The sequence below is a fragment of the Manis javanica genome, chromosome 12 (genome assembly GCF_040802235.1).
Source record: "Manis javanica isolate MJ-LG chromosome 12, MJ_LKY, whole genome shotgun sequence".
Lineage (NCBI taxonomy): Eukaryota > Metazoa > Chordata > Mammalia > Pholidota > Manidae > Manis > Manis javanica.
In genome coordinates, this window is record NC_133167.1 from 91,958,112 (window position 1) to 91,973,785 (window position 15,674).

General features: G+C 46.6%; 1 protein-coding gene across 12 annotated transcripts in view; it reads right to left on the minus strand.

Moving 5' to 3' along the window:
* RBPMS (RNA binding protein, mRNA processing factor) overlaps positions 1-15,674 on the minus strand; it is a 167,411-nt gene that overhangs the window by 50,322 nt on the left and 101,415 nt on the right. For all 12 annotated transcript variants that reach the window (XM_073219061.1, XM_073219055.1, XM_073219051.1 and 9 more), the window contains one exon: positions 6,668-6,818. In XM_073219061.1, the coding sequence (XP_073075162.1) occupies positions 6,668-6,752 (85 nt within the window). In that variant the 5' untranslated portion in view covers positions 6,753-6,818. The remainder of the gene's footprint in view (positions 1-6,667; positions 6,819-15,674) is intronic.

Sequence of the window (15,674 nt, forward strand, 5' to 3'; positions counted from 1 at the left end):
GTCCTTAAGTACAAAGCAAGGAAATCAAAAATCCTCCTCGACTTGGCTGATGATGCCATTATTTGCTGAACTGAAATACCTGAACTGGTGAATGCTGTCACTCTTACTTTCTCAAATACTAACTCAGAATGAAGACTAATAAAAACCTTCTAATAGTTCAACTTGATCAATGATTTAAGAATACAGTTTACGGTTAATGCGTCCTGGCCATCAAATGCTTTAAAGAGTTATACTGAAGCCTGATTTCACTAAGTAGGGACCTGCCCTGAAATCTTGTTCTGATAATCTGAGTCAGGCCTCTGGGGTCTCTAACAGGATCATCTTCAAAGGCCTGAGTGAGTTTAAAGCACTTGCTAAGAATACCTTAAAAGAGCTATAGTCAAAAGCACTCGTGGGCTGTAAGGAGGTTAGTCATTAAGTTGGTTTTAGAGTCCACGAGCCTTAAACTGAGCTGTGTGACTTTGGGGAAATCACTCCAACTCTCAGAGTTTCCATCCTGGATGAAAAATAAGTATTTTATACACAGTACTAAAGGGTACAGAGTAGTTGCTCAATAACTATTTGTTTCCTTTCTTTCCATCCATTTAATGAAAGCCTACGGATCATTCGACCAACCTCCTGAATTCCAGCAGCTCAGGAGCTGGCTGGGCTCCCCTGAGATATCCAGCTAGTTAAGACAGCTGGCCCAGCAGACACGTCTGCCACCACTCCTCGGTTCTAATTCGAGCAAGGTATCTGTGCCACCTGAATGCAGCATCCTACTGTGGTGAAGGGTCGTGAGGGCCTAGATGTTATTTCTGGCCCTCCCAGGCCATTTAATCTCACTGGGCATCAGAATGTTGCTTTAAAGATAAAGGGGTACATTACGTGATTTTGAAATTCAAAAGTTGGACAGAGGTACATTTTCATTATTTGCATACTGAAAGGTGTGGAAGGATATGCACCAAAATGTTGGTTGGCGCTGTATGGTAGGCTATGACTTTAATTTTCTTCTTTATATTTTCCTGGACTCTGAATTTTTTTTTTCTGCTTTGAGAAGCATGTAGAATCTTTGTCCTAAGCAAAAACTTGAACTGTTTGCATTATGAAATATAAAACACAACAATCTGAGGATGTTGCTTTCTGTAGTAAAAAGGTCTCTGCCCACAGCACTTGCTTGACCCCCTCTGCCGGGCTCCATTAGGTCTTCCTCAGGCTGGGCGCTCTTTCTAAGGCCCCACACTCGGGGCATGCAGGTGGGCACCACAGCACCTGGGGCTGGTGGCACTCAGCACATTTTCAGAGCAGGGATGGGCACTGGACAGACACTGTCAGTTTTCCAAATGGCCCAAGCCAAGCTGTGCAGGCTGCCCTAAGGCAGGCAGGTCCCCTGGCAGCGTTCTCTGGGCACGGGGAGTTGCAGACCAGGCCCCAGACGGGCCCCTCCCCATGGAGGGGAAGGTGAAGAGACCTCATGGAGGCGGAGGGTGGACCCCGGAGGGCATGCTGGGCACTATGAAGGCCTTCTTGAACTTCCACAGCATCTCTCAGCCTCAAGACAGAGAGCCCACTTCCAGAGAGCTGCGGTCAGTCCCAGAAAACTGGGAAATTCCAAAGGTGTGGCAGGAAAATGAGGAAGTGGTCTAATTACTCACCGAAGGGTTATGTGCTTACCGGATGGTTATGAGTTATCAATTTATTGGCGCATGCTTTCATGCTGGGGCTGGGCTGGGTGGTGCCAGGCTGGGGACGAGGGGGGTGACAGGGAAGGGAAACTTCACTTCCTTGCTCCGCTGCTCATTCCCAGATCCGACCATGGATTGGAATCACTCACAGAGCTTTTAGCAATACACAACACAAGTCCTAGGCAGACCCACAGAATCAGAATCTCTGGGCCTGGACTCCAGGAATCTGAATTCCTGCCAAGTTCTAGAGCCCGCTAATAGGCTCCATAAAATCCGAACGGAAAGAGGTGGATCTCACTCATCTGAGGGAGGCTCTAGTTAACTGTTGGCTGCCTCCACCTGTCAGGGCACCACTATAACCCGCTTTGCTGTGAACAGGTCAAGAGCATTTATTCTATTAAATTCCATATGCTAGGACAAAACTTACCAACTCAGACACTTTAAATATGTGCATTTTACTGTACCCCAACCACACCTCAGTAGCAACTGTACATTTTAAAGGAGCATCTTAAAAATGCTGAGAAAAACTATAGGTCTCACAACTATGAGGGCACAAGGCACACGAACACATCCTTACACACTCAGATTAGCGGTCACCAAGGAGCCACCACGGGGCCTTCTTCTAACTTTTTACACATCAGTTAATTTAATCTTCACCACCTTACTGGCGGGACAATGATCACTGTGATTTTATAGATGAGAAACCTGAGACAGAGAGGTAAGGTTACCAGACCAACAGTAGAAAACCAGTAGGTGACAGGCCAGAATTTAAATCTGGGCTCTATGACTCAGTGTGTTAGGGACTTGGGCTCTCACATCAAAGTATCAGGTCTGGCTGCTCCCCAGTTCTGCTTGCTCCCCAGGCCTCGGCTCTGGCTGGCACGCGGCTGCCTCCTGTGTGCTCACGTGGCCTGGCCTCTGGGAGCACATCCCTGGTGTCTCTTTTCTTCTTATAAGGACTCCACCAGTCCTACTGGGTTAGGGCACACCCTGATGGTCTCGTTTTAATTTAATCACCCCTTTAAAGACCTTATCTCCAATTGTATTTACATCTGGAGCTCCTGGGGGGTGGGACTTCAATGTAGGAATTTTGGGGGACACAATTCAACCCCGAAGCCCTGATGACTGTGCAGCCTCAAGAAAGTTACCAGAGTACCCTAGGCCTCAGTTCTTCAACTGTAAAACAGAGCTATTTAGAATCTCGTGAGCGCGCTCAGGTAGAATGCTTAGTTTGGCCAAGCGTCCGGCACGCGTGTCGTCATTTCACAGGCTAGGGAAGGGAACCTCAGAGACGACCCTGTGCCTCGTTCTCATCTCTGGAGTGCAGTTCGGACACTGCAGAATGCTACTTTCCCAGACAACCGCATGACGTAGGAGAATTTGATGTAACTTTCACATTTCCTACAGGGCTTACTTCCTGCTTTCTCACAGTGTTTTCCTTACTTTATTACATATACAAGGGAAGAAGAGGAGGAGAAGCTCAGACTAATAAAAATTCAGCCAGGGAGGCAAGCTGACCATTGAACGACATGGGTTGGAACTGCGAGGGTCCACTTATGCTTGGATTTTTTTTCAGTAAATATATTGAAAAATGTTTTGGAGATTTGATACTATTTGAAAAAAAACATTTTCTTTTCTCTAGTTTAAGAATACTGTACCTAATGCATATGACATACACAATATGTGTTAATCTGTGTATGTTGTCAGTAAGATTTCTAGTCAATAGTAGGCTATTTATTAGTAGTTAAGTTTTGGGGGAGTCAAATGATACGTGGATTTCTGACTGTGCAGGGGGTAGGCACCCCTGACCCCGGCAATGTTCAAGCACCAATGGTACTTTCCTGGGATTGTATGGGAATTTCATTCATCCTTTCTCCTAACTTGCAAAGTTAACTGGCTGTAATCACACAGTGATAACACCTTGGATCAATACCTCCTTTTGACTATCAGGAAAGAAGAGCCTTTTTAAAAAAACTCAGGATGTAGTTTACATTTGCCTAGCGCTCTACACATCTTACACCCATTTAGTCCTCAACACAGTCTGGGGATATATTTTATTTAGGTCTCCTAACCATCATGTGAAGAAGGTATTATTACCATTTTATAGTGGACGGAACAGGAGCAGAGCGGGATTAAACGTTTTTCCTTTAAGGGCACCAAGCTTGACTGTAACCGGCAGAAGCAGAACTCGCACTGACAGCTTCCGGCCTCCATCTACCCTGGCCTGGGTTTCTCATGCTGCATGCTTGCCACAAACAGTAGGTGCTCACAGCAAGGCAGTCTGGCGCGGGCAGTGCAAAGGAGGACTTTGAGGTGGAAGGACATACCTTCCCAGTCTTTGTGCCAGGCGTGAGTCTGTGATTCAGGACGGTGTGATCATCCTGAGAAACCTGAATTCTCCTTTGCTTATGCTTCATGGCAGAGCAGCCAGTCAGCCTAAGATCTGAACTTTTCTTGCTTTACTTGCGTTGCCCACGCCTCTCCTGTCCTCCCGATGGGCCGGGTCTCCTGACAGCTCGGACCACCACCCTCCCGCTACACCGACGGCTCCTTAAAGGCGGCAACCGCAGGCCCCTTCCTCCCAGCACTGGGCACACGGGACGCTCATTCAAGTTCAACAGATGTCTGAGAAGGGACAGCTAAAGGCAGTATTTGCTGTGTGACCGAATTACAGCATGCAACACCTTTAGTGATGGCAGGCAGGGGGTCCTCTTCAGCCACCACCACATGAAGCATCAACAAAAAAGCAGCACTTATAAAGACCTCTCCCCTGTGGCCTACAACAGAGAAGCCTGTAGGGCTTTTCCAACCCCAAAATTCTATGATTCCACTGCTGATAGTGGTTAAACTGCCCACCCAGGGTACCAATTATGGACACAATACAACTGGACTTGTCAGCCAGAAGCACCACAGTGTTTGCAGCCCTCAGCGTGCTTCCAGGGAAGCAACGACTCTGCATGGGGGACAGGGGGAAACTGGAACGGATGATGAGGTCTGAGTCACGGTGGAACTGACGTCTGTCACGGCCCGTGTCATACAGAGCAGTTATAGTAAGAGAAATCATGTTGACTTTTGTTTTCCCAACAATAAGCTGCTTGGATCTTGGATCTTTTTCTTATCTTCAACTGTGTTTTGCCATGAGCGGCCAGGCAAGTGTTGACCCTGCCATGGAAACTACTGGACCGCTTCTGAGCTGTTCTGTACACAGGGAAGGGCAGTGGCGGGAGGGCCCGGAGCTCTGCTCTAAGCTCGGCTGTAACTTCAGGGGTATGTGGACGTCCAGGTTGTTCATCTCTGTTGCCTTTCTGTGCCCTGCCTGCTGTGAACTGGCGATCACCTCCCTGGCTACTTAAGTCACAAAGCTTTTGTAAACAGATTTAGAAAAAAAAGTTGAGCTCCCAGAAAGGAAAGCATTCAATAAATTAATTGGAAGGATAAAGTATTGCCAGCATTTCACTTCCTGTCTGGATTAATCTTTCCAAAGGACTGTGCGCTCTGAGGCAGGAAAATTCACTAAAAAAGTAAAGAGAGATCTTTTCTAATTCAAAGTAGCCCACAAGTCACCTCTTCTGATGCCTTAATCAAGAGAGAAGAAATTTCAGAGAGAAATAAAGAGGCGCACAAATGCAGTAATTCTGCAAATAGCCAAATTAAAATAGTCCACTCATCATCACTGTAATAAATATTTGAAATGCATGCAAAGTACAAGGCACTCAGCCAGATGTTGTAAGGATACAGAACTATGTAAAGAAATATCCCCAGACCCCCAGTGAAACTGTCCCATGAAATGAAAATTCTGTTTACATTTCCTTTCCAAATAAACAAAGGTTTAAGTTTCCCCAGGATATGGAAGAACAAAAAAAATTTTTCTCTATTATGGCTTTCTGGCTTCACAGACAAGTTTCAGAACACACTGGGGGAGAAACTCTTACCTGTGAGACCCTACAGACAAGCAGCAGCTTTCTCAAGAGTCGCTGGGCTACAGAATGACTGCAACTTCCACCATCACCTGATTAAATCTGACACACACATGACGGGGAGGTGGGGGAGACCCATGTGCCCTTCCAGTTCATAAGGAAAGCTGAAAGGCATTGTCAGGGAAAGCAGGAAAGGGATCAAGACCATGTGGTCTGGAAAAAAGATTAGCAGTGATGGGGCAGAAGCACTCCAAGTAACAGAGGGTCTCCTGGGGTGTCCTGAACGCCCTGTCCTATTAATTCACACATGGCTGCGCAATGAAGGCAAAGGGAGGGCCCATCTCACGCCTCACTTGGGCTCCTGACTGAGCTTAAGAAAATGAAGACAGCCTTCTCAAATTAGTCAATCCAGGGCAGAAACTGTAGCCTGGACACCTCAAGGAGTGACTGTATTAGGTGGGGTAGAAGACTTGCTTAGCAATTAGTCAGTGTCTTTCCCCATTTCATTTGAAACAGGAAGCCCCAAATTTCCTTAAACCATTAACTGGTACTGGTTTGCTAGGACTCACCGTTCCAATATATGAATTCTTTTTGTGTGCTTACTTTTCCCCCTAGATTTATGGCTACAGTGTTCTGAAAATAGAACCAACTCCTTCATATCTGCCTCTTTCACTTTTAATAGTCTATGTTCCCAAAGCCACAGAACTCATGTTCTTCAACAAACGAAGTAAAGTGACTGCTGAGAACCAGCTCTCTCACATCCAAGGACAGGGGGTTGGAGAAGGGTGTACACCTCAAGGCAAATAAGGGCACACTCACGAGAAGGTCAAGATCACATTAAGGGAACCTACAGCTCATCAGGTGAAATGTCGTAGTTGTGGTTCTGATCAAGCCAAGCCGTCTTTTGGGACAGCCGGTCATGAGCAACCCTGCTGGGGTGGGCATTCGGTCTGTGGGAACAGAGAGGGTCTTCACGGGAACGGAAAATGATGCTCTAAGTCCCGTGGTGTGACCTCACATTGCTCCATACGAACAATCCTTGCTCATTTTCTTTTTTTTTTCTAAAATGCAAAGTGTATCACTTACATGGCTCCCTGGTGATGAACTGAGGTACAGTGTTGGGCAGAGCAGTACTTGGGTTTGGAGTTCCTACTAGCTTGTTCTTGGCCATCTTCGTGTTTGCCTTAGCAAACTCTAGTCGTAGTGTTTGCGGAATTTCAGGATCGAAGCGGATGCCCTTTGGAAATAAAGAACAAATGGAAGATGTTTTCATTTCCTTAGAGTCAAACAGGAATGGTGACAAAATAAACACACCAGTAAACCCTGGCCTAACAGAAAAAAAGGTCAGGAAGACCTCTCGTGCTTGCTAATTCCACAGAATACATGAAAACCTGTAGAAAGACAGGGAGATTTTGTCCACTTACTTACAAGATTTAGTAGCACGGTTTTTCAACTCTCTTTTCTTCCTCTTGGACAAAAACTTTCAGGTTCTAGTTTTAAATACAGAACTGCAAATTCCTAGCACAGGTAAAAACTTCAATTAAAGGCTACCAAGGAGAATGAAAAAAATTAGTGTGAAGCCCTGTGCAGTACTGGACATCCTAACAGGCTGTGCCCTGACCAGCGGTCTGGCGCCTGCTTAAAACAATGACTCCTCAATGTCTTAGTTTTACTCCGACAAACAGAGGGGGAAGAAGTCCCCTGCTTTCTGGCTCGGGGGCCTTTCGTTAACAGCAGTACACGTACTCTGGAGCTACTAAGAAGGCGGGAACGTAAAAAACAGTTTTGTGTGATGAAGTCCTGATTTTGCTTATAGTTGGCTGATTAGCCACATGGACAGAGAGGCAACAGATGAACTGGGCCAAAGAGAAGACAGTAATTTCTATTACCCCTGACATCATTATTGCAGGTTACATAAAACAACACACATTCAATAAAACAAATTGCAAACACTATAAAAATACAAGATTTAGGGTAAGATAAGTGTGGTTGGAAAGCTTCCACCGCTCAATGCGTCCATTCCTCCATGTCGTGAGTAACCTCATGATATTCATGTTCAGGGCCACGCATTCTGGACGCCAATGACACCACCAGAAAGACAGCCCAGCAGCGCGCCTGCATGTGCAGCCGAAACAGACTCAGGGCCCTTGTCGGTCCATGTGGTGTGTTCTGGGAAGGGCACAGAGCTCTGAAATGGGTATCCTAAGAACACACATTTTCTGTTTAGTGCACAGGCAGACTATGGGCCCCTAGCCCCTTCTTAATTAGCTTGAAGAAACACCAGTTTCCATGAGAAATTATTAAGGATCCCTGACTCTGCAGACCTGGGTGAACAACCCTGAACTCCACGGGCTCAGCCCCAAAGATGGCAGGGAGGCTGTGTGGACGTCCCAGCAGTGAGAGAAACAAGGGGCAGGGGAGAGAGGCCCACGGGGATACAGGCCGTGGCGCCCTGACCCGCAGCATCTGGGGCGGGTGTGATTTCTGTGAGCCTGATGTCTCCATGTTCTGAGAAGAAACCGAGTCCAGGGGGCAAACAGGTGTACTGGAAGGACCCCACGACTGCCCTAGCCAACGCCACGAGGTGGAGGTGGAAAAGGGAGCGCCGGACACATGCAGCATAAAAAGAAATTCCTTAGCTGGTCTCCGTTTTTATTTTTTGTCTTAATTTGGGAAACCTCAGGATTATGTTGCCAAAAATGTATGTAGGGAAAAGGAACAGGGCAGCTTCCTGCGCAGCAGTTGCTTCCACCAGCCTCCACTTCGGAGCCTTTCTCTCTACCAGAGCTATTATCCTAACAGAGTAAATATTCCCAAATATGGACCTGAAGAGCTGCGGCCTTGCTGGGGACGCGCGCAGCCCCTGCACGTCATCTGAGGAAGGACGCTCTGGAAGGTGTGCGTGTTCACAGCCCACCCCAACCGCTGCACAGCGTAACAGCCTCTTGCCATTCCTGGGTGGCCCCCTGGCACTAAACGCCACCAACCTTCCTGTAGGGCAGCTCTCCTAACCAAGGCCACATCAACGTGAGCACTGGGCCCAAGCTGCTGCATCCCAAGAGGGGCTTCCTGGCACTGTCCGTGGCCCTCGGGAGCTGCCGGCCTCAGGTACCACGCTGCACACCTGACTGGCACCCCAGGGCCTCCGTGGTGTTCTGGAGGCAGCCGGGGCTCCTCACCACACGCCTGCCCCTTACCCGGCCTGGGCGGGCGGCTCTCCTCCTAAAACACGTGAACTGGATCTCTCAGCCCCCAGCACCTCGTATCCCTCCTTCCCTCCCTCCCAATTGGAGCTAAAGTAACACCACCATCATGTTCCAAATCAAAGTTCCAGTTCCTTATTAAAAAAAAAAAAAAAAAAGGCACAGAAGTTAAAATGACCTAATTTGTTTGGCAGCCTAGTCAGAGGCCGGAGGCTCAGAACACAAGGCACATTCCTCCAACATCTTTAGCAGCAATGCCATATTAGGTAATCAATATCCTGCTCGGCTCGGTTTCCATCCACAGGGATTAGCCAAGCCAGAAGATCTTAAATGTTAAAGGGCGATGAAGAGGAGGCAGAGGGGACAAGGGCAGGGGGACAGGGGCAGGGGGACAGGGGCAGGGGGACAGGGAGGGAAAGAGGAGAGACGATGAAGAGGAAGACACATGAGGAGGAGACGAATTAAAAAAAAAGAAAGAGACACCCTGTGCTTTTAATTAAAGCCTAATAAGATTATTCTCTGGCCAGAGTGACTTCACGTTAAACGCTGTCAGATTACTGTCCAAAGAGGGAGTCTGTGCCTCTCCAAAATCAACGTTTTCCTCTCGTGCCTATAATTCACCAAAACTTAAAATGAGCAGAAACCTTTCTCTTACAATTATAAATGGTATCTTACTGGCATGGTGACCAGGAAGAACAGTTTCGGATGTCAAGATGACGGCAGTTTGAGAATAAACAGTTACGTACAAGCAACCCGACCGGGTCAGAGTCAACAGTCTCTTCAAGATGGCTTAAGACCTTGTGATGAAACCAACACGGGTTCACTGTGACCCACAGAGGCTGGACTCCCCGCCTACCCAGGGCAAACTCCAGGAGGTGTGAAGACACGGGACAAACAATGCACCGTCAGCAGTCCAGCATACTGACGGCTACGCCAGGACGGCCTCAGAGCCACAGGCTTCTGTGTCTGGGACTGAAGGTCTGGTTCGTCCCCAAGCCCTTCAGTTGAAGCTGTAACCCCCAGGGTGACGGGGTTTGAGGTGGGGCCCTGGGAGGTAGTCAGGTTTTGATGAGGCTATGGGTGGGGGGCTGTGATGGGCTGAGTGTCCTTAGAAGGAGAGGACAAGATGCCAGAGATCTTGAAGGGCGCACGTCAGTAAAAGGCCACAGAACACACAGCAAAAAGGCGCTGTCTGCAAGCCAGGGAGAGGGTTCTCCCCTCCCCAGACACTGAACCTGCTGGCAACTTGATCGTGGACTGTCTAGCCTCCAGAACCGACAGAATTAAATGTCTGCCATATAAATCACATCCAGTCTATGTTCTGTGGTAGAAGCCTGAGCTGACACCACGCTCACATGCGTTCTTTCCAGGCCCATAGTTCCTACAATACCTCCCGGTGTTCTTTCCAAACCACGGGTCTATCTCCCCTCCCCAAGCCCACCTTTCCCCTCCCAGCAGGTGACTCAACCTACACAAACAGTTGAATCAACTCGTGGTGTAATCACTAAATCCTGGTCATTCAATATCAAAAGCCTCAGACAGCAATTTGATATGCCTAAGGAAAATTACTGCTTTTCATTTGTATATTGTAATACCCTTTTTTCCCCCTTTCTCTTAAGTAAGCAAAGCATAAGAACTATTTATAAATAAAGGTTAAAAGAGAATTTTCTGAACTGTGGGCTTTAACAATCCCCAGTACAAACTTGTATTTCCTATTTAAATTGAATTGAGATTCTGAGCAAGTCAGAGAGCTCAAAAATGCCATTTTATCACTCTACGAACTACACAAAGCCTGGATTCCTAGGATAAGGCAAGAGCTAGTAGCAGTGGAATACCAGGAAATGGGCACAGTAAGAGGAAGTTTCCGAATCCTGAAGACCCGAGCTTACAGGAGTCCAGAGCGTCACTGCAGTGGGCTGCAGCTCCGAGTGACCTTCTGGACGACAACATGGAGAGTATTGAATGAATTGCCACGAAGCCCAGATGCTCAGCGGCCCCCCCTTCTCTTGCTGCCGTGTACTGGCTTCTTGTCCGCGCCAGCTGGTGCGGGAGTGACTTAGTGGCTGCGTATCACAGGCCCGGGATTGCACAGAGACTGCCTCATTGGTATCATAAAGGAACAGCGTTCCAACTCCTTAATAGCACCATCAGGACAGAACTAATGTCATCCCCCAGGAGAGGGGATAAATGTTAGGAGCTTAGTCACTGAATAATGGGAAAAAGAGAAGGGCTGTTCTAGAACAACTAAAATCTCTCCACAGGCCCACCCTCATATGCAACGTGTAGTTCTAGATTAAACAAAGCAGATATCGAAGACCTTCTTGAGAAAATGGAAAAGCTGAAGACAGAATTAGGTGTTGGGAATTGTCAATTTCATTAGGCATGATAATGAATTATGGTAATGTAGGAAAATAGCTCTTAGGGAAACAAAGAACATACAATGAAAAAATGTCATGATACCATATTATGTATTTAAAGTACTTAGACAAAAAAGATGAAGCAAATGGGGCAAAACGTTGTAAGCTGGTCTGTTCTGGGGACAGGTTAATGGATGTTCATTACTGTGCTCTCTACCTTTGAATATGCTGCAAGTTTCATAACAACAGGCAAAACAAAAATAAAAATTTAACCAAGCATACGTGACTTTTGTTATGTGCTGGAGACACAAGAATCTGTGCAATGAGGTGGCTGCCTTGAGGACCTCAGAGCTCACACTCTGGTCGGGGAGCCGTACGGGTGAACCCATGGTCAGAGACACAGAATGTTTAGGGTGCTGTGGGAAACACAGCTAAGGCAGAAAGCGCCGGGGGAAGAGGGAAGCGCCATGGGAGAAGTGATAAAAGAGCAGAAATTCACCAGGTGGCAGTCCAGGAAAGCGCTCAGTGAAGTTGTGTGGACAGGATGTGGAGAGGGTGGGAGCATGTGTGTCTGAGTGTACACGTGTGTGCCAGCAGGGGAGGGAGTGAATGACTGCACCGGCAGGCAGGGATGAGATCAGGGTTCTGGGGTCTGTGTACAGCTGAGCTGCTGACATTGTTTTTAACTGGGGAAATAATATGACCTGATATATTTATTTATTTAGCCCTGATCCCCAGAAGTTGGTATGCGTCAGAATCAGGCAAAAGCCTCTCTGAACACAGAGCACTGAGCCCCACACGTCCAGGGGTTCTGATTCAGCAGGTCTGGGGTACAACCTGAGTGCCTGCATTTCTGACAAGTTCCCAGACTGAAGCCAGTCCTGTGTGTAGCAGGCCACACCTGGAATTGCCTCGGAGGGTAACTCCAGGGCAGGAAGGGCAGCTGGGCTTGAGAGCGCACAGAGCAGAGCAGCCCAGGCACGAAGCAGGTGGGCAGCCCTGGAAGGAGAAGTCGGTCGGGGTGACTGCTCTGCCGTCCTTCTCTGGGAAGGGCACACAGAGGCCCTTACTCCCCCTACCAGCTGCCGACTCTTTAAGGGACAGAAGCAGCCCAAAATGATCTAATGTATTTTTTCCTCTGGGGACCTCAACAGTACAATACAGATGCAGAACGGATACAGTGTGTGACTATATACAGTGTAGATACCCCCAGAACAGTACAGATGCAGAACAGGGAAGTGCTCAGGGCCAAGTCACCTGCATCGTCTCCCACAGACCAAAGGTCTCCAAGGCCCTATCACTGAGGCCCTGGGAGCCGTCCTGATGCGCGAGGGTGTCTGGTTTATTTTGAACAGCCTTCAAGTCTGTGAGCACCAGCTATCCCGGTGGCCTTACAAATGGTTCCACCATTAAAGCAAGTCAGTTATCAGGACTTGCAACTAGTTTTAGGGACAATGGAAGCCTTTAGAGAAAAAAAAAACATGGTAAAGAATAAAGCTACACATCTGGACTGAGAAAGATGTCCATGGCAATATTAGGTTAAAACAAAGATGCCTGACAATATTTAATAGTCAGGGGTCGGGGTGGGAGTGGAGGAATATACATGTGTGTGAGCACATTAGCCTATCTAAGACCAGGGATGTTAGTGATAACCAACCTCACGGTAACTGGGGTAGGGGCGGGGGAGGGGGCACCTTCTGTTGTGCATAACTTTGTATGGTTTGAATTTATTACAAATATGTGTAATTTACAGTTATAATTTATAAAATCCAATGCAGATTCAAAAAAGAGGGAGAAAGCTGGAACAAGGAATTTCCTCTGCGGCGCTAGCAGAACCATGGCTGTAGACACCCTGCCACAAAGCACTCAACCAGAGTGTGGGAGTTTCCTGTTTAGTTTTTAGAACCTTATTTTGAAATGATTTCAGATTTATAGAAAAGTTGCAGGCACAGGACAAAGAACTTCTGTATCGTCTTTGCCCAGATTTCCCACACTTTTCCCCCCCTCCCTGAACTGTTGAAGAGTTAAGTCGAAGCATGATACCCCTTTGCCCTTTGAAGTGCGATTTCCTAACCACAAGGACATCTCTTTGTTTTCCTGATCGAGGATCTAATTCAGAATCATAAAGCATTGAGTTATGATCTCTTTAGTCTCCTGGAATATTTTCCTCAGTCCTTGTCTTTTATGACCTTGACATTTTTTTTTGAAGAGTACAGGCTATTTATTTTGTAGAATGTCCCTCAATTTGGGTTTATCAGATTTGTTCCTCAATTAGATCCAGGTTATGCATTTTAGGGCAGAAATATCACAGAAGAGACGTGTGTGTCCTTCTTAGGGTGGCGTATCAGAAGGCACAATATGTCATTTTATTAGTGATAATAACTGATCACGTGCCAAGTTTCTCCACTGTAGGTCACTATTTTCTTCCTTTTTAGTTAATAAGTATCTCACAGGGAGATACTTTGAGATGATATAAATATCTTGCTTCTCATTAAACTTTCACCCACTAGTTTAACGTCTGTGGAGCATTCTGACCTGACGCAATCATTACTACTGTGGTGGCCAAAGGCTGATTGCTAATTCTGTCACTCCTTCTGTATTTACTCTAAGGAAGAGCTTACCCTGCTATAAGTCCCACTTATTATTTATTTGTGTGTTTGTTTGCATGTTCACTCACAAATCAGTACTGTTTCGCGGCTTACTTTATTCTATGATTTATAATTACTATTTCTTTCAGTGCTCAAATTCTCCCAGATTTGTACATGTGCACACATGCATGCACACACACTTTTATATCTGTATCTATTCCTCTGCACCTACTTACGTTAAAAAGATCCTACTGACTACACATCAATATGTATGCATAGCTTTTTTGTTTTTAGCTTAAAAAGCTTATAGCTAATATATATATATCTGGGAATTATTTGGGGTAGTTCTGCCAATTTCCCCACATTCAACATGGCTGTATTATTCACTTGAAATATATTTGTATTCAGTTTGGGATCTCTCCCCATCTGTGTCTTTATTTCATCTTTTATCTATGCATTCATAGCAGGTAAAATTATTTTACCACCTAAAATAAAAAGAAAGTTGATTCATCAACCCATTCATCCTTCTGCTTACCCACTTATGTTTTTATGAATACTTACAAAAAAGCTGAGGACTCAGAATTTTAACACCCTCCCATCCACCTGCTGTGACTTGCTGAGATGCTGAACCTTTCCAGAAGCTTCTAATAGCCAAAGGTTTTTCTCACATCTTTTATTCTAGTGAATTTAGTTAATTTTCAATTTCTAATTGAAACACATTGAAAAAAATTTTTAAAGGTGGTCAGGGTCTAAAGATAACTGGGGCCAAGCCTGGTGTAATAAACGCCACTACAAAGGCTCAGTTAAGTGGCCTGACCCTTGGGGAGGAGAGAATTTTCAAGGCTGAGTTGTGCCGGATGCCTAGCTTCAACTAGTGAGTCGTGGGCTGAAAGTGTTCACGACGTCCCAGCAGGGCAAATTCCAGTGTTTAAGTGTTTAAGAATATTATTCCATCTGGGTGAGCCAGAGGGACCCCTCTGGAAAATAACAGCCCATTCACGCCACGTGGCGTCTGCTCCGGGAGAGTTACAAGTCACCCACTTCTTCCGGAAAGAAGGTTGTTTCTTATCGGAATCAGGATGTGTGGCATTTCACACACCCTCCGTTCTGATCCAGTAATCCAGTGGACCTGAGGCATATGCATTGGACCAGATGAAACTACCTTTTTTGTTTTCTGTAAAATAAAAATAAAATCGCAGCAAAATTGTGTTAAGATCCAACTTAATATGCTGCAAGTTTCCTGGGTGACTAACAGGGGTCTTACTCCCCCGCTTCCTCTATGCCCAACTCCAAATGTCAACTCACTTCTGCTTAAAGGACGATAGGTGACTCGAAGGCCCTGCTTAGTCGGGTGTCTGAAGGGGAGAATAAATGCTCTTTAAGTTACAGGTGTTAACCAATCCATTCTTCCTGACACAGAATGAGAGCAATCAGTCACCAGACACTATACAGGCAGGACAATAAAATCTCAGGGTGTGGAAATCCATTTTCTTTTGGAGTATCTGCTCAGTTCTTCCCTAGTCTTGAGAATCTTCTGAGACAGATGAGGTCACTGACAGCCCAGTCTTGCGTCCAGGAGACCATAAGGGAACTGAGGCAGGAGCTCAAGTCAAGGGCAAACTCAGCTCTGACCCCTCTCTGACCTTGTCACCTAATCTCAGTACCTGGATCTGTCTTCTCTCCTTTCTCCATACACAGCCCTCTTATCTTGGTTTCTGATACTAAACCTCAGATCCTCCGAGGGCTATGCCTCTTCAGGTTTACCCAGGCAGAGCCCCCTGTAAATTTCCGGGGTGTTCACAGCCTGCTGCTGGGCCGTCTGAGACTCAGAGCTCTGCCAGGCAGGGGCCGATGTACCCGTGCTGGCCACCGGCCTCCCCTGTCACAGACCAGGCCCCAGTTAGACGGACACTTTTTGTCTCTTTCTACAGGGCAAGAGAAATCA